Source organism: Phoca vitulina, unplaced genomic scaffold (genome assembly GCF_004348235.1).
Source record: "Phoca vitulina isolate PV1807 unplaced genomic scaffold, GSC_HSeal_1.0 scaffold46, whole genome shotgun sequence".
Lineage (NCBI taxonomy): Eukaryota > Metazoa > Chordata > Mammalia > Carnivora > Phocidae > Phoca > Phoca vitulina.
In genome coordinates, this window is record NW_022589749.1 from 2,287,583 (window position 1) to 2,306,245 (window position 18,663).

General features: G+C 37.9%; 1 protein-coding gene across 4 annotated transcripts in view; it reads left to right on the forward strand.

Moving 5' to 3' along the window:
- Nucleotides 1-18,663, forward strand: part of TAOK3 (TAO kinase 3) — a 184,568-nt gene that overhangs the window by 123,437 nt on the left and 42,468 nt on the right. For all 4 annotated transcript variants that reach the window (XM_032431233.1, XM_032431235.1, XM_032431234.1 and 1 more), the window contains 4 exons: nucleotides 3,602-3,695; nucleotides 4,715-4,796; nucleotides 11,397-11,564; nucleotides 15,323-15,529. In XM_032431233.1, the coding sequence (XP_032287124.1) occupies nucleotides 3,602-3,695; nucleotides 4,715-4,796; nucleotides 11,397-11,564; nucleotides 15,323-15,529 (551 nt within the window). The remainder of the gene's footprint in view (nucleotides 1-3,601; nucleotides 3,696-4,714; nucleotides 4,797-11,396; nucleotides 11,565-15,322; nucleotides 15,530-18,663) is intronic.

Consider the following 18,663-nt stretch of genomic DNA (forward strand, 5'->3'; position numbering starts at 1 on the left):
ACCCTCTTCTTGCCGAGCTAGTCTCAGAATCCTGAATGACATGTAGCACATGGTAAGTGCCTGACCTGTAGTAGGAATTCAGTACATGGTACTAATTATTGTTACCGCTAATTATTATGGTTTTCAGCCACATTTGTTCATAAGAAATCTGTTGCCACAAAAACTTGGTCATTGTCTTTAAATAGAAATCATTATTTTTTTTCGTTTTAGTTAATCCAGCTTTTTTATGCTCCCATCCTTTTCCTTTCTTTTGAGAAAATCTCAATTACATATCGCAAAGGTGGCTTCAAAAGCACTCCTGGTTCCTGTTTTGCTGCTTCTGTGGAAGATTGTATGCAGACTATTGTATTCTACAGTAAGGGTTGACAAACTTTCTGTAAAGGACCAGATAATAAGTGTTTTGGGCTTTGCAGTTAGAACATTCTCGTTATAACTACTCAACTCTGCTGTTACAGCGTGAAAACAGCCATAGACAATATGTTAATAAATAAATGTGGCTGTAATTCAATAAAACTTTACAAAAACAGACTTCTAGGTGAATTTGGCCCACAGGCCATAGTTTCCCAACCCTTACTCTGTGGTATGCTGGGTTAGCAATGAGTGCTGTCACCATGGCTCAGAGGATTTATGTAGCTGAGGCCATCTGAAAGTAGTATTTAGCAAATGCTTCTCAGACCATAGAGCCGTGTGCCGTTTAGAACACCTTTAGTCACGTGCTTCTCTGCTACAGCTATTCTACCATCATGTGGCTGGTTGTCGTCTTGTTCACAGCAGAGTGTTGGCTACTTACAGCCTCACCATCCCTGCTTCAAATCCGAGCTACTGCCCTTCTTGTCACTACTAAATTGGGTTTTGCTGTTGCTTTTTGTTCCTTCATCCTTTTTCCAAATTTCTGTTCTCTTCTTTCTCTAGTCCCCCTTCCTGGCTGTTTCTCCTCTGCAATTCAGTGTTCTTCTGAGCAGCTTGAATTTTATACCTTTTGCCAATAAGTGAGAGGCTTCCTATCCTTCTGGCAGGGAATGAAGCCGTAACATAGAATCTGATGTAAGCCCCAAGACTTAGTCACTCCTCAGTCATTTTTGTAACTTCTTCCTCCACTGGATTCTTTGTTTGTTGACAGAGTTTCTTCTTTGCCTTAATTTGCCTTACCTTCATTTATTTATTTTATAGTTATTTTTAGACCACCAAAAATATATATCAGGTGCTATGCTCAGCAGTGGGAATGCAAAGATGAACGTAATAGGCATTGTCTTTGCCCTCATGAAGTTTAGCAAAGAGGACACACGTTATGTAAAGAATCACACAAGTAATTATGTTGCAATAGGTAGTAGAAAGGAAAAACATAATTTGCAGTGACAAAATCTAATAGGACCTAGCCTGAGAAGTCAGAGAAGGCTTCCCTAAGGAAATGCTTATAAGCATATAATAAGCCTTAAATAAATATTTGTGAAATGAATGCAAAAATGCAATTATATTTAAGGGGAAACCTGAAAGGTTGGCAAGAATTAACCAGATAAAGTTTAGAGAATGAAAGTGAGAGGGGAGTCCAGACAGAGGAAGCAGTATGTGTGAAAGGCTCTGAAGTTGGTTCTCTCAGTGAAGCAAACGATGACTTGAGAAGAGGGGGGAAGCATTGCTTCTCAGAATGAAATGCTAGTGGTCACCAGGGTCGTGTTAATGAAGGCAAATAGGCTATGTTTAAGGATCTGGACTTTGTCCTAAGAATGATGAGAAACCATTGATGGTGACACGATGGGTTCCTAGTTCCACATGGCTTCAAATACTTGAAGTTGTCAGAAGGCCAAGCTCTAGAAACTCTCCAGAGTGTACCTCCTGCAAAATAAAAATAAACAAATAAATATACCTGAACCTAAACCTGAACTCTTCTACATTTGAAACAGATATAAATCACTACAACTTTCAAATTTCCACTTGTCGACAGTCCATGCCCCTATGATACTGGTAGCTATTTCATGAGTATATAGTATTCTGTTGAAAGCTAATAAAAAGTATTTATAGATTGGTAGACTGTACATTTTAAAAGTATCAGAGAATACTTAGTCAAGACTATAAGAGGCCCCTCCAAAGCATCCTGTATGAATAGCCATAGTTGTCTTCTGCTGGGATACTGCCAGCGACTTAAATTTCACTACTCTTAAAATTGTTCATTCCAAGTTTGGCGGGGGGAGGTGGGGGGGCTTTGTTTTCTTGTTTTCTCACCCTGGCTTTTCACAAGTCATCCTTCTGCAAGTGAAAATGTCTTTTGTGTTACTTCTGTCCTTAGTTCTTATTTCTTAGAATTGCATAGAATAAGCCAAATTCACCATTTTTAAAGTGCTTAAAAACCAAGATGCTTGATAAAACCTGAGAATTAGATTATGAATTACAAGGTGGGACTGTGTAAAGAATGCATTAGGATAAGCATGGTAGAATGAGATAGTGATTTATCTTCTAGGGCATAATAACTAGTAAATAATATAAAATCAACTGCACTCAGAACTAGAACCTTGTTTCTTTCCTTTGGTCAACAAATCGTGCACTTACTATGTGAATAACATTCTATATGGCTTGAGGAATAAAAGCATTAAGAGTACTAGGGTTGTAAGATCTTACTCGCAGAGCTAATGATTTCTTTTGAGAGAAAAGATGGTTTGTTTATGTGAGTGCAGTAGGAGAGCACATGCCAAATAAGCAGTACTAAACTAGAGCTATAGAAGTTTCAAAAAAGAGACCATGATGGGCTGAGATGGAATAAATCTATTAAGAAATACCTAACTTCACTGAGTTTCTCTTTAAAAGGGGTTGGACCAACCCTTGATTATGATTTTTCCCCCCCCCCCCCCCCCCGCCTTTCTCCCATTTCCCTTGTTGACAGAGTTTCTTCTTTGCCACCTGTACCATTTATTTGGCCTGGATGAGCCTTCAGACAGTGTTTATTGAGTTGAATTACTTTATCTCCCTTGCTATGTTAGTCATGTTGAAGATGTTCCATTCTAATAATTTTTCTCATTCTATTTTTCTGTGCCTTATGGATTGTTTTCAATGAATACATATGTTTACATTAAAACACATACATACAAAGATGTTCATACCTATTGTGGGAACACAAGCAAAGACCAGCATTTGGGGCGCCTGGGTGGCTCAGTTGGTTAGGCGACTGCCTTCGGCTCAGGTCATGGTCCTGGAGTCCCGGGATCGAGTCCCGCATCGGGCTCCCTGCTCGGCAGGGAGTCTGCTTCTCCCTCTGACCCTCCTCCCTCTCATGCTCTCTGTCTCTCATTCTCTCTCTCTCAAATAAATAAATAAAATCTTTAAAAAAAAAAAAAAAAGACCAGCATTTGAAGATAGGTGAAAAAAAATTTTTTCTTTGAGTCATTTGAAATGGTTCTGTTAGGAGCTTTGCCAATGTACATTAAGATGACCAGCAGCCTCTTCTGAATGGCTATCCTGGCTGACCTTAGAGATTAAAATAAGTGGATTATGTGGCACGATGACAGTAACGAGCCATTGATTTAGCAGCAAAGCTTTGCTCACAGATCCTTACTTCTTTGTCTGCCTGATTTCTTTCAAGAACTGCTTTATCGTGTTTCTTTTCCTTCAGCGGAACGGAAGCCCCCCCTTTTCAACATGAACGCAATGAGTGCCTTATACCATATTGCCCAGAATGACTCCCCAACGCTACAATCTAATGAATGGTAAGACTCTGCTCTCATTTTAAGTCTCTAAGGGAATCACCATATGTATTCACCACTTTAATTCAATTACATTTTAAATATCTGACCTAGAAACCATACATTCCTTCATTGTATGTTATAGTAAGTGACAGTGGTAGTTTATAGGCATGAACTGGCTATGCACACACACACACACACACATTTTTATTTCTGCCCTCACTGTCACTTGTACTGTGTTCTTAATGTGCGTGTAGGAACTGAAATTCTACAGGGAACATGCCCTGCTATCTTCCTAATAAGTCTCATCTCTTAAATCCTGACAGTCTTGTATTGATCATCTCAGCTCTTATCACTTCTTGGCAGAGATAAAGTACCTTCTCTGATGTCATTATTTTTCCAGTTGTCATTTCTTTTATTATATGTATATTTAAGTATGTTGACACCGAACATACACTATCTATTCAGAAGACGTATTGTTCCTTATAGAAAATTGTAACATTTTGATAACTGTTTGGGCCACAAAAGTTACAGAAGAAGGGCAATTTTAAACAAGAGTGGACAAAATGGAATTCTCAAGAGAAGGAAGTTTTTCCATCCAGAAACCATATTCCTAAGTTCTCTTCCCTTATGCTTCAAATTTTACTACCTGGTTATAGGTGGGGGGTGATGGAGAAGTTACCAACTAGCAGTGAAGAATATAGGCTTGAGACTTAGGAGAGTTGTTATCTTTGGAAAGAAAAATGTGTATAAAACTATTGTATATATAAAAATTTTAATTTTCTGACATAAATTATGATTTGATCTTGCCTATTTGTTAAGATATGTTTGTGTTGACTAACTTGAAACTCCACATTCATTATCCAAATACTAATTTTTAGATACTATAAACTTGAAAATGGTCCACTTCTCCTAATATTCCATATATTTTATTAAAAATCTCTTAAAGTATAAAACTTTCCCTTGAATGAGAATTATTTTAAACACCCAGTGTATTCCACAGACCCTGATTTTCTTTTCTTTTCATGTATTTGCACATATAGGACAGACTCCTTTCGGAGATTTGTTGATTACTGCTTGCAGAAAATACCTCAGGAAAGGCCAACGTCAGCGGAGCTATTACGGGTAATTTTTCAAATTTATATTTGAGTAGGGGGATTTAAAGTCATGTTGTAGTGGAGTATAGTAAATCATCTCTGCGGCAGCTCATCATGACAAACTGGATTAGAACATGCTGCCTTCTCATTTACCCAGAGATAATAGCTAGGCATAGAAATAGCAAGATTATCACAATGGATGGTGCTATATATTCCATGTGGACAGTTTTTTCCCCAGCTTTTCCATCTTCTCTTTTTTCCCCTCCCTCTTTCTGCCTATGACAACAAGTAATTCTCTTTGCTCTGGTCATCATTGTGATTTCCTATGACTAATATCAGCATGAACTTCAATACAGTGCTTTCAGGACAGTCTGCCAATGGTTCACATGCCAACTCCGGGATTTTCGGTTAGGTTGTTGCCAAATCATCAGGCAGTGAAGATGTACAATAAGTATACAAAGCATACATTTGCATCACATTACATCATACATGTTGGTGACAAGAGTATCACGTTAACTCCATTCATTTGATTTAAACATCGCATTTTTGGGCATCTCGTCATGTAACATTTATTATAAACTTTATATGTAGATTCCATCAATATCAGTGAAGTGTGTGGAGACTTTTACAACATAAATATCTTTTATTTGGCACAAACTAGTCCAGATTTATTTAACCTCTTTCTGTATGTATATTTTTCAACTCTTTTTTGTTGGTTGGTTGGTTGGTTTTAAGAAAAACTCAGAAAGATTATATTGCCTAAATTTGAAAGCTTAAGACTGTCAGCTGCCTTTATAATTGAAGAGCACCTTGTCTAGGTCACAAATTCTTGATTTACATTTTCTTTTTCTGAGAACTCTGTAAACATTATTCTATTTTCTGGCTTTAAGTGTTCCTGAAGATGTAGGTCTGAAGCCAGCAAGTTTTTCCACATTAAATTAAGTTTTTTCTTCTTGTAAATAGTAGCCCACAGAAATATGGTGGCCAAAGCAACAACGCAAAGGACTCTGTCTAATTCCCTTTGGTGTAGGGCCATCCTGTGTTCCAGACACGAACTCTACTCTGTATGCCTCATTGACAGCTCCACATTTCTGTAGGGAAAAACGACAACCAGAACAAAGCACCAGATAACCTAAGATAAAGAAGTATCTTTATTACTTTGAAGTAAGTGAAAAAAATTTTTAAACGGTGGTGGGGAGTAGAAAGCACTCCCATAAAGGGAAAGAGATAATTTGGGGCTATATTAAAATTAAGGGGGAAAAGCACCTCAGAGAAGAAGATAATACAAGGATTCAAAGATGAATTTTAGGGTACAGACACCAAAGCGATATAAAAAGCAAGCAGGCAGAGGTAAGAAAAGAAATGGAAGAGAAAAATTAAAACACAAAATCATAAGCAACAAACTAATGTAATAAACCAACCCATGTAGGGTATTTCCAGTGATAGAAAGTTGTAAGGAAATAAAGCAAAGTTAAATGCAAGAGGAAAAATTGTAAAGGTGATCATAATGAAGGTGACTCATGTGGAAGACAGGAGATCTAATATACACCAACCTGTTATTCCTGAAGAAGAAAGCAAAACACATCTAGCAGAAGATATTTAAAGTGTATCTGAAGAAAAGTTTATTGGAAATAAATGTTTAGATCTTTATTTGACTTGATTTAGTCTTAATTTGATTTGGTGGGCCAAATCACATGAGCCCACCCTTTACTCAGCAAATATTTACTGATTGTCTATTGCATACCAAGCACTGTTCCAAGCACTAAACACACAAGTAAATATATGATATCAGTTCATAGTAAATTCTGGTTTTTTTTTAAGATTTTATTTATTTATTTGACAGAGAGCGAGAGAGCACAAGCAGGGGAAGCGGCAGAGGGGGAGGGAGAAGCAGGCTTCCCACTGAGCAGGGAGCCTGATGTGGGGCTCGATCCCAGGACCCTGGGATCATGACCTGAGCTGAAGGCAGACACTTCACCGACTGAGCCACCCAGGCGCCTCTGTAGTAAATTCTTTGCGGGAAGATAAAGCAGGGACAGGGATGAAGAGTGACGGTGCCTGGCATTCCCTTTTTCTTTCTTTCTTTCTTTTTTTTTAAAAGTAAACTCTACCCCCAACGTGGGGCTCAGACTCACAATCCTGAGATCAAGAGTTGCACATTCTCCCACCGAAGCCAGCTGGGCACCCCAGGAGCTGGTATTTTAGATGAGTTAGAGAAGGCCTTTCTAGGAAGATAACTTCTAAGCAGAGCCCTGAAGACAGACACCATGGAACTGATCTTCAGTAACCTGATGAAGTTCCTGAACTCCAAGGATAAAGAAAGATTCCTACAAATAGGCTGAAAAAAAAAAAAAAAAGTATTTTGGGGTGGATCTTTGACCCAGCTGAGGTGCTTTTTAGTTATAAAGGCAGCTGACATTTTCAAGCCTCACAATTAGTTGATTTTTTTTTCTAATAGCTTTTTAAAAAATTGCTCAATAGCAAAATCCAGTCAATCGAGTGGTAAAACAAGACAGAAAAAGAGTGAGGGAGAGAAGGAAGAAAGAATGAATTAGGAACTGAAGAAACTGTTAAAAGGACTGGTAGCAAACACCAAATTTAAATTGACCCCCAAAATTTTTATGTATTTCTTTTGCTTGGTTAAAGAGACTACATTCTTCATGTTGAATAGGTAATACAAATTTCAAAAGACAGAGTATGAAAAGTAAATCTCCTTCCTATTCTAGGACCCTCTCTAGAGTTAGCAACCACTGTCAACAATTTTGTGCATGTTTTTCTAGAGATATTCTATGCATATGGAAGTAAATATACCGATTTATTTTTGCACCAACGGGAGCAAACTGTAAACACTATTCTACCTTGATTATGTGTTTGCCTGTTTTACTTCATAGTATGTTTGGCGTATTTTTTATGTTACTACATGCAGAGCTACCTCATTCTTATAAATGGATCCGTAACATTTTCAGAATGACTGTACTTGTTTTAACCAACCTCTTTATGGTGCTTGCAGTCTTTTGCTATTACAAACTACTGCAGTGATTTTCTATGTGTTGGTTTATACCTGTATATGAATATCGAAAGAATAAAATCCTGCAAGTGAAATTGCTAATCAGAGGGAATATAGATTTTAAATTTAAACAGATACTGACAAAAATCCTCCTCCAAAAACGTTGCACCAATTTATAGTCCCATTAACGAAGTATGAGGACCAATACTTTTTGAACTTGGCTCTCAGCTCAGTGGAAAACTTACAATATTTCTTGTTATGAGCTAAGTTGAGCATCTTTCATAGGTTGAAAAGCTATTGGTTTCCTCTTTTGTATACTCTTTGTGATCTTTGCCCATTTGTCTGATTGTTAGGTTTTTTTTCCTTATTATTTTGTAGTAGATCTTGCAAATATTTTTTTCCCTATTTCTCTTTCGATGTTCTTTATGCTGGGCTTCTTTTGAGAGGTCATGCAAAAATTTGTTATAAAGAAGTCAACTTGTTTCCTCCCAGTTGGCTATTTTGTTCCCAAATATTTTTAGGTAATTCATCTTTTCTTCACATTTTCTTCCTGACATTTTAAAATGTCACCTTCACATTGAATCCATTTAAATACAGAGCCAAGGTAAAATCATTTATATGGTTAATGAGCAGAATGTAAGCGCTATAAACATTGACAATGTAAAAATACTAATGTAACTAGAAAAACCTAGGGGTGGGAAAGAAAGATAAGTGTACTGATTTTCCTGTTTTTCAGACTAGATGGTCAATAATATCCTTAAGTTGAAATGCATAGATTTAAAAAAAGGTAACTCCGATCTCCATCATTTTTTTCTTTTCTTTTGTTTTTTTTTTTTGGTTAACTTTAGAGAGTCTTTTAAGAACTGGTAAGTCTTGGTGAAGAAATTATAACTGAAGTTAAGCTTTACTTCATTGTCTTCTAATTCTGCTACATTTAAGCATACCTTAATTTAATAGACTTTCTTAAAATTAGCATGTATAATCTTTCCATGTAAAATTATTTCTAGATATCCATTATCCTGAGAGAGAATGTCTGAAATGATGTTCTTTAATTTAGTAATATTTATTTCTGGATGGTGGAACTTGGGATGATTTACTTTCTTTTAAGCATTTTTCTGTATTATTTAAATGTTTCAAGGAAATATACGTTCAAGAACAATAAAACCATTATTTTAAAAGAATCTGGGGACCATTTAGTTGTAGGGGTTTCGAGAATAATGGGCTTTGGAGAACAGGGAATAAATGGGATTGCAGGCAGAAAGAACATAAGAAAAGGCATGTAGGTGTGAAACACATGGCATGAGTCAAGAACTATCTAGAATGTACTATATGCATTGGATGGGAAAGAGGATTAGGAGTGACTAGATTTGAACATAGAAATACAGCCACGAACCTGGCTGTAAAAGTCCAAACTTCATCATGGAGGCATGTGTTTAAGACGTTGAGTGTATCAGTTTTAAAAGGCTTAAACAGGTACGGGTTTAGTTATCTTGTGCAATAAGAAGTCCAGGGCATTGAGAAAGGAGATGTTATAAGCAGGCCAGAGCAATAAGCAGCTCAACAATGTCATCATGGATCCAAGCTCCTTCTATCTTCCTACTTTATTATCCTCAGTATGTGGCTTTTATCTTCTTGGTCACAAAATTGCTCCTGCATCTCCAGGACTCAAGTCTTTATCCCAAGAGGGAAAAAGGAGGAAGGGCAGAGTGGGAAACACCTTTTCTTTAGGTGCTTTGCCTTTAATTCTAGAAAACAAAACTTTCCTCAAGGACTTCTGCTTCTGTAGTATCTCACCAGAACTCAGTCATACTGTTATCTGTAACTCCAAAAAAGGCTGGAGTTCAACTCTTTACTTTCTAGTGCTTACAATAAATGAAGGCAAGGAAAAGAGGTTGGAATGGGAGATGAATGGGACACCAGTGTCTGTCACAATGAGTGACACAATCAAATCTATGTCTTAGAAAGGTAACAGCAGTGGTAGACCACCAGAAAACAAACACCAAATGAGGAAACGTGGCTTACAGGCGTAGCTCTTCCACTATTTGACTGTGTAAATCACTTAACCTCTCCATGCCTGAATTTCCACACCTTGAAAATAAAAGAATTTCTAAGAGCTATTCTTGCTCTAAAATTCACTGATCCTGAGTTATAGCTTGAAGTTCACTGAAAACCAGTTTGCTCTTATATAATCACAAGTACTAGAGGAGCAAAATAATTTACTTTCTCCCTTTCATGCTCATCTGGAACTATTCAGGCTGCACTCACTTCCGGGAATAGTGTTTCATTTTCAGAAAGGACTCTGCAGAGGAAGAGATATTTTATAAAAGCAGGAGCAAAAGCCACAATTCCCCTGACAGCAAAGTCAGGATGAAGAACCACAAGACATGTGCATGTTTTTCTCACAGTGGCCCTACTCCTCTTTTATAGCTGTTTAACTTATGAAGAAATGAAATCCATTCCATCATCCAAGGCCTACCACATTATATCCCATTTTCCCAATATCTTCAAAGTATAATTTCACATAAGTGAATTTTCCACATAACTAACTTTTCCTTTAAAAAAAAAAAAAAAACTTCCTCCTCCCACTTTTGATCATTTTCTGTGTAATCTTGTCAAAATACATGATGTACTTCTGTGCCTTCTTAAAGAAAGCATAATGAACATAATTTCACTTCTTGGTGGCTCAGAAACAGTAGTGTTTCATCAACTCTTGGAGTATAAAAAGACTGCATGAGGAGCATTTTCCCCTTTGCAAAATAGCCCACAAACCTTTGTTCATTTTTATGTGGTTGGTTGGTAGGTGTGTTAGTCATGGATTTTCCTGTCTTTTCCTTGACTGTCATGCTGCCTGAAAACTTTCATAGGACAGTTCTTTTTACGACAAATAACTCTAGTTCTAATAGCTCTCCATCCTCTCTTCTCCCACTTCTATTCCCTCTTTCTAAACTGATACAGGCTAAGAAACCAGGAAACCAGAATATGTGTAGAAATCACTGATAATATTGAAAGTGAGGGCCATTTATACCAGGAAAAGTTTAAGGACTTTGGGGCAGTTACTTTCACTCTTCAAAGGCCCTTTTCCCTTATTTCTGGTTGTACAGCTCTGTAAAGGCAAAATGAAGTTGCCAGAATTATGACCTCTAAATAAATTGAGTAACTGCCGTATTTTCAAGCATACACTAGAATGACCAGAAGAAAACAAAATATATACAAGTCTGTTTCAACAGATGGGTAGGAGGATTGAGGCAAATTATGACAATAATATCTATAACTCTGCATTGCTTCTACTTGTTATGTATATTCAAATCTTTCGGATTTGAAAGTTACAAGCCTCTAAGCTACTAGTCATTATTACTTACATGTTAAAGTAACCTCAAGAATTCTCAAGTAAACTCTAGGACGAAGTCCAAAAAATGGGGCTTGAGGAAGAAGATAAAAACATAGTTATCTCTTTATAAGATTTATGCAAAATGAGAGGCTATATGAAATGAGTCATATCTTATTATTTCTGCAAAATCAATAGGCCTATTTTATGTCTATTTACTTTTATAATGTAAATCTTGCCCCCCAAAATCTGTTTTCTCATTTTCAGTTTCTGTTTTTTTCTCCTCCCTCAATCAGCACGATTTTGTTCGACGAGACCGGCCACTACGTGTCCTAATTGACCTCATACAGAGGACAAAAGATGCTGTTCGCGAATTAGATAACCTACAGTACCGAAAAATGAAAAAAATCCTTTTCCAAGAGACGCGAAATGGACCCTTAAATGAGTCACAGGAGGATGAAGAAGTAGGTTCAGTTTATTTGGTAGGCACTGATGGGGTGCCTACTACATGGGAAAGTTCTGGACTGGGCACTAGGAAAACCACTTTTGGTGATAAAAATGTAATTGGTGCTTTGGGCCTCAAGAATCATGCAGAGTTACAAAAGAGACATTCATAAAATAACTCTTATATAAGACAAAATATGAAAAATGCTATTGAGGTGTGTCACCATGCAGGGGTCCATAGTGGGGAGAAAATAAGCCTGCTGGGGGGGGACTAGTGAAGTTTATGTGCAGGACATGATGTGGGTGGTTTCTGAGAGACAGGCATAGGACATTTTAGGCTCAGGAAAGTGCTGTGCTTTAGGAAGATTATCCTGGCAACAGAGTGTATTGCGACAGACTGGAATGTGTCACATTCTGTATAATAGTCCATGCGAGAGGTAATAAGGGCAATGCCAATGGGGATGGGGGGAAAGGAACACTTCTGAGAAACACTGTAGAGGTAGATTTGATAATACTGTGCTTCTCATTGAAAGTGACAGTGACAGGTGAAGAGGAGTTTAAGGTGACTCTGAGCATTTTAACCCAGGTGACTAGGGTATGTCAATACCAAGAACAGAGAAAAAGAACCAAGGAGAAAGAGTAGGTTTGGAATGATTTCAGTTTGATACCTGTTGAGGTTAAGGTCCTGGCATCATATGCTGCCAACATAGTATACAGATGGGAGTTTTCAAAGGAGAGGTGACTTTGTGTTTTCTCATTCAAATAACTTAAGAAGGATTGGTTGAGGTAAGGGTAATGACAGTTGGGACACCTGAATGGTGACGTCTGGCAGTTGGTTGGAAAATTCAAACCCAGAACATAAGAAAGAGGTCTGGGTAAAGGGTGGTTGGCTGGGGGTCAAGAGCATTAAAATGGTAATGAATCAGGCGTTGAATGTAGAATGGGAAGAGGGCCATGCCATATGAGGGACCCGAGGAAACAAACATCACAGATGTTCAGCAGTCCACAACTTCAAGGACGGAGCAGCCAGTATCATCAGATGCCACAGAGAGGTCAAGTTAGACAAGGACCCCCCCCCAAAAAAAATGTTAACTGGGTTTTACAAGCAGGGCATTCTTGATGACCTTCATAAAAGCAGCTTTACAGGAGTAGTTAGGATGAATAATAGATAACTGTGGGTTTATAGAATAAATGGGAAGTGAGAAAGTAGAGACAGTGAAAGCTGGTTATTTTTAAGATTCATAAATTTGGATAAGAAGGAAAAGGGACAAAGGGCAGTATGGAGAGAGGTCTGTAAGTATGGGGCAGGTCTCTTCATATTTATAGGCAGAGTGGAAAAAGCCAGGACAGAAACATTGAAATTAGATGAGACAGATGTAGTTAAAGAAGTAGGATCTCAGCCAAAATCTATAAGGAACTTATCAAACTCAACACCCAAAGAATAAATAATCTAATCAAGAAATGGGCAGAAGACATGAACAGACATTTCTGCAAAGAAGACATCCAAATGGCCAACAGACATATGAGAAATTGTTCTACATCACTCGGCATCAGGGAAATACAAATCAAAACCTCAATGAGATATCACCTCATACCAGTCAGAATGGCTAAAATTAACAAGTCAGGAAATGACAGATGTTGGCGAGCATGCAGAGAAAAGGGAACCCTCCTACACTGTTGGTGGGAATGCAAGCTGGTGCAGCCACTCTGGAAGACAGTATGGAGGTTCCTCAAAAAGTTGAAAATGGAGCTACCCTATGACTCAGCAATTACACTACTGGGTATTTACCCCAAAGATACAAATGTAGTGATCCGAAGGGGTACGTGCACCCCAATGTTTATTGCAGCAATGTCTACAATAGCCAAACTATGGAAAGAGCCAAGATGTTCATCAACAGATGAATGGATGAAGAAGATGTGGTGTATATATACAATGGAATATTACGCAGCCATCAAAAAAACCGAAATCTTGCCATTTGCAATGACATGGATGGAAGTAGAGGGTATTATGCTAAGCGAAATAAGTCAGTGAGAGAAAGACAAGTATCATACGATCTCACTGATATAAGGAATTTGAGAAACAAGACCGACGGTCATAGGGGAAGGGAGGAAAAAAATGAAACAAGATGAAACCAGAGAGGGAGACAAACCATAAGAGACTCTTAATCTTAGGAAACAAACTGAGGGTTGCTGGAGTGGTGGGGGGTGGGAGGGATGGGGTGGCTGGGTGATGGCCATTGGGGAGGGTATGTGCTATGGTGAGCACTGTGAATTGTGTAAGACTGATGAATCACAGAGCTGTACCTCTGAAACAAATAATACATTATATGTTAAAAAAAAAAAAGAAGAAGAAGAAGAAGATAGTAGGAAGGGAAAAATGAAGGGGGGGGGGAATCGGAGGGGGAGATGAACCATGAGAGACTATGGACTCTGAGAAACAAACTGAGGGTTTTAGAGGGGAGAGGGGTGAGGGACGGGTTAGCCCGGTGATGGGTATTAAGGAGGGCACGTATTACATGGAGCACTGGGTGTTACACGCAAACAATGAATCATGGAACACTACATCAAAAACTAATGATGTAATGTATGGTGACTAACATAACATAATAAAATAAAATTAAAAAAAAAAAGAAGTAGGATCTCAGGAAATGCATGGGATAGGAGTATTAGAGCTTTGAACAAAAGAAAGGACTCCTCTAAAACTAGATAAAAAAGGGGAAGGGAATGAACAATGAATTTTATTTTACCTTTTTATATAAAAGAAAAAAATTATCAATAATTATAAAAATGAAATTCAGAAAACTGAATTGGACTATAAAATAAAATCTTTAAAAAAAATCTCAATTGTACATATACAAATGATCCCCTTTAATTGGGAAAATAAATCTGTTAAAAATATAATATATTATCTACCATTTTAAATTACCCAAATTACTTATGCCAGTGATTCCTTAGAGTGCCATGGCTAAGTAACAATTCATTAAAGATATATACATACAGTACAGTTCTTTGAAAATAGGATTTTTTTTTAACTAAGTAGCTTTAATTATATTATTTAGTCTTATATCAAAAGATATCCCACTGTGATGGGTAAATTACATATTCTGATTATTTTACCACTTCTCAAATAGTAGTCTTTGGACTAGCAGTGATGAATACCAGTATTATTTAACAGATATATTTAATAAGATTACAGAGGTAAGCATGATAGAATTGCTTGAGGGAGGCAGAATTTAATTACCTGTCCAGGACAGTAGAATTAATATCCCTGCTTAGACATGAAGTTACTCAATAATGATTTGCAAAGGAACATATTGCTTGTCAAATCTCTGAAAACTCTTTTAACTCTATTTTAGTTTCAGACGACCTCTGTCCTATTTGTAAATATCCTAGAGGTCACCTGTTCATTTACCTATAATCTTTCTCTATCACCTTGATGTTCCTGAAAGTCTCTTACAAACCTGGCCCAATTTCTGCTTACTGAATAGCAATACAATAATATGATGGTTGCATATGACAGGGGAAAGCCCTGGGCTAGCAGCATTTGGAGCCTTATGACCCATGTCCAGAATGGCCCCTGAGGAAGGCAGAGAAGTGAATCTGAGACGTCTGAAAATGGTGGGGGAGTAGTGGAGTCACTACATAAAAAGTTTATCTTTGCAGATTCGGCAGAAAAGCAACTTGGCACTGCAGAATTGAGTGTGCTTAATAGCTCAGTCAATGGATTGGCACTTTATCTCCAGTCATCTTTTTTAACCCCCATGCCCCATTTTTCTAGGACAGCGAACATGGAACCAGCCTGATCAGGGAAATGGACAGCCTGGGCAGCAACCATTCCATCCCAAGCGTGTCTGTGAGCACAGGCAGCCAGAGCAGCAGTGTGAACAGCATGCAGGAGGTCATGGATGAGAACAGCTCTGAACCTGTCCTGATGCACGATGACGAAAGCACTGTAAATTCCAGTTCCTCTGTTATGCCCAAGAAGGTAGGTTCCGTGGTACCCTTCGCAGCTCTCGGCTTTGTCAATGTAGTGAAGGAAGCTCAGGCCACTTGGCATCCAGACGTTTCAGTGGTACCTTTCTACAACTGCAGTATGGGACTAGACCTAGCACTTGAAGGTTTTCTTATAGTAAAAAGATAACAAAAGACTATGCAAAGCTATAGCTGGGCCTATTTCTTCATCTTTCTCTACTGCTACTCTGATGTCAACCATCATCAGTAAATAAAAATAAATAAATCTGTAAATCTTCAAGTCAAAGAAATTGATAAAATGCCTCTCTAAACCAACAACTTTTAATACTGTAATCTTAACACCTTCCTGAATATAACCCGTTGGTTGTGCCCATTTAGAAGTATGCTCTCAGAAGTATGTTTCTTAATGTATATTCCCAAGATATCACTTGTTTTAGAAACAGTTTCTACTCTTTTCTGTTGGTCTTAGATTTATTCTAAAACTAGCTCTGTCAGCTTAAATATTCTGACTTTTGAATGAATGATTCTATTTTTTATTTTTACTTTGGTTTTCCAATTAAAGATCCTCCTGGGGTGCCTGGGTGGCGCAGTTGGTTGAGTCCAGTTCTTGGTTTTGGCTCAGGTCGTGGGATCGAGCCCTGCATCCGGCTCTGTGCTCAGTGCAGAGTCTGCTTAAGACTCTCTTTCCCGGGGCGCCTGGGTGGCTCAGTCGTTGGGCATCTGCCTTCGGCTCGGGTCATGATCCCAGGGTCCTGGGATCGAGCTCTGCATCGGGCTCCCTGCTCGGCGGGAAGCCTGCTTCTCCCTCTCCCACTGCCCCGCTTGTGTTCCTGCTCTCACTAACTCTCTCTCTTTGTCAAATAAATAAATAAAATCTTAAAAAAAAAAAAAAGACTCTCTTTCCCTCTCCCTGTCCTCCCCGCTCTGTCTCTCAAATAAGTAAATCTAAAAAAAAAAAAAATCCTCCTTTCATACAGACCTGTCATGGTTTATAAGTTGAAGTACTTCATGAAAAAAAATGAAAAAAAAAAGTCTTAAAGTTTCTTGCAGAGCATTTTCTGTAAGATGAGTATTATACAGGGGCACCTGGGTGGCTCAGTCGTTAAGCGTCTGCCTTCGGCTCAGGTCATGATCCCAGGGTCCTGGGATCGAGCCCCGCATTGGGCTCCCTGCTCTGCCGGAAGCCTGCTTCTCCCTCTCCCACTCCGCCCTGCTTGTGTCCCTCTCTCGCTGTGTCTCTCTCTGTCAAATAAATAAACAAAATCTTTTTTAAAAAAAATGAGTATTATACAGAATTACCAATAATTCTTTGGACAAAGTCCCAAAAATGTTTTGAGTGACTTTAGGTAAGCAGTCCATAGTGTAGAATTATATGAAAGAATCTCTTTATTTTTTCTTGTAAGGTATATATGTACTTGTTTTAATAAATGCTAATTTCAGTGATAGAGCATGTTTAAGAATTTTTTTCACTTAAAATTCAATTGGTGCATTTTCCTTGGGACAAAAAGGAAATTGAACAGGTAAGGATGAAGGGCAGGAGAAAATATATTGGTCCCTGGTCATAAGTAGTGGAGGGATACACATTTATTTTCTGAACGGATTAACTTATTCATTTATTCAACAAAAATTGGTGAGGACTTCTACTACGTGCCAGGAACTATGGTAGGTCCTGTGGATACGTAGGAAATAAAACACACATAACACTTTCATGAAACTTATTCTCTATGGGGGAGATTAGGAAAATAATTGTACAATTAACTATATCATGTGATTATGAAAATTCTGCTCTAGGTAAAAGGAGTATTTAATCTATCAGGGAGTAGTGGAAAGCCTACCCAGTGAAGTAACGTTTAAGCTAAAACTTCACAGATAAGTAGACGTTAGCTAACCTGGGGTGAGAGATGGGGATGAATCAGAAAATAAGTGCAAAAGCCCTGAGACAAAAAGAACTTTGTATGTTCAAGGAAGAGGGGAAAGGTCAGAGAAGTTAGAGCTTGGTGAGCAGTGTGAAGAGTGAATGGAATCTAGAGAGACACCAAGGACCAAGTTATCAGAAAGCCATGGAAGCATTTTGAGTAAAGGAGTTATAGCATACAGATGCAGAAATCTGCTAAGAGTTCAGCATTGGCAGCCAGCCTTCTTTAAACATGGGCAAGTGATCCTATATTTGAAAGGTAGAAAAGAAGGTTTTGCTGGGCTTTCTTTTTGGAAGTAGCTGTCATGGATGCTGACAAATCTGGCTCTTTCCTTTCTATTACCTCTGGAGTTCCATGGGTATAGGGATCAAAAGAAAACGAATTCCACTGGATCTTTTTACTCCAGGACCCCTCAAATGAGAACAGAATTAGAAGAAAGATACTACTGGCACAGTCAACAAGAAGGAAAACCCTAGTCTTGAACTCACTGGAGATTTTAATTCTAATTTTGGTGTGTGATGGTACAGACCTGTTTTTCAATACTTTTTTCTCTTGCATGTAATCACTTAAGAATAGATGTTAATATATGGGGCACCTGGGTGGCACATTTGGTTAAGTGACCAACTCTTGGTTTCTGCTCAGCTCATGATCTCAGGGTCATGAGCTCGAACCCCACATTGAACCCTGCATCAGGCTCCCCACTCAGCACTTAAGTTTCTCTCTCCCTCTGCCCCTCCCCACCCACGGTCTCTCTCTCTCTCTAAAATAAAATAAATCTTGTTTTTAAAAAAAGAATAGATATTAATTTATATTCTGAAATAGATGGTCGTTGTATTTGATCCATATAAAATGTTTGTCAGGAAGAATTTAAGTTATATAATGTATTTCTATTTTATTATGGAATAAATATATAGAGGAAAGGTGATGAAAGAAAATTGAAAAACACTTGTGAATAGAACTGAATGAATTAATTGAACTGAAAATATAAGCAGGCTAACCAAAAGCAACACACAGAATGGGACAAATATTTGCAGATCATATTTGCATATCTAATATTTGCATATCTAATAAGGGATTGATATTCAAAATAGAGAGCGAGCTCCTAAAACTCAACAACCAAAAAATGACCAACCCAAATCGAAAATGAGCAAAGGACTTGAATAGACATTTCTCCAAAGAAGATAAACAAATAACCAACAAGCACATGAAAAGATGCTCAATATCATCAATC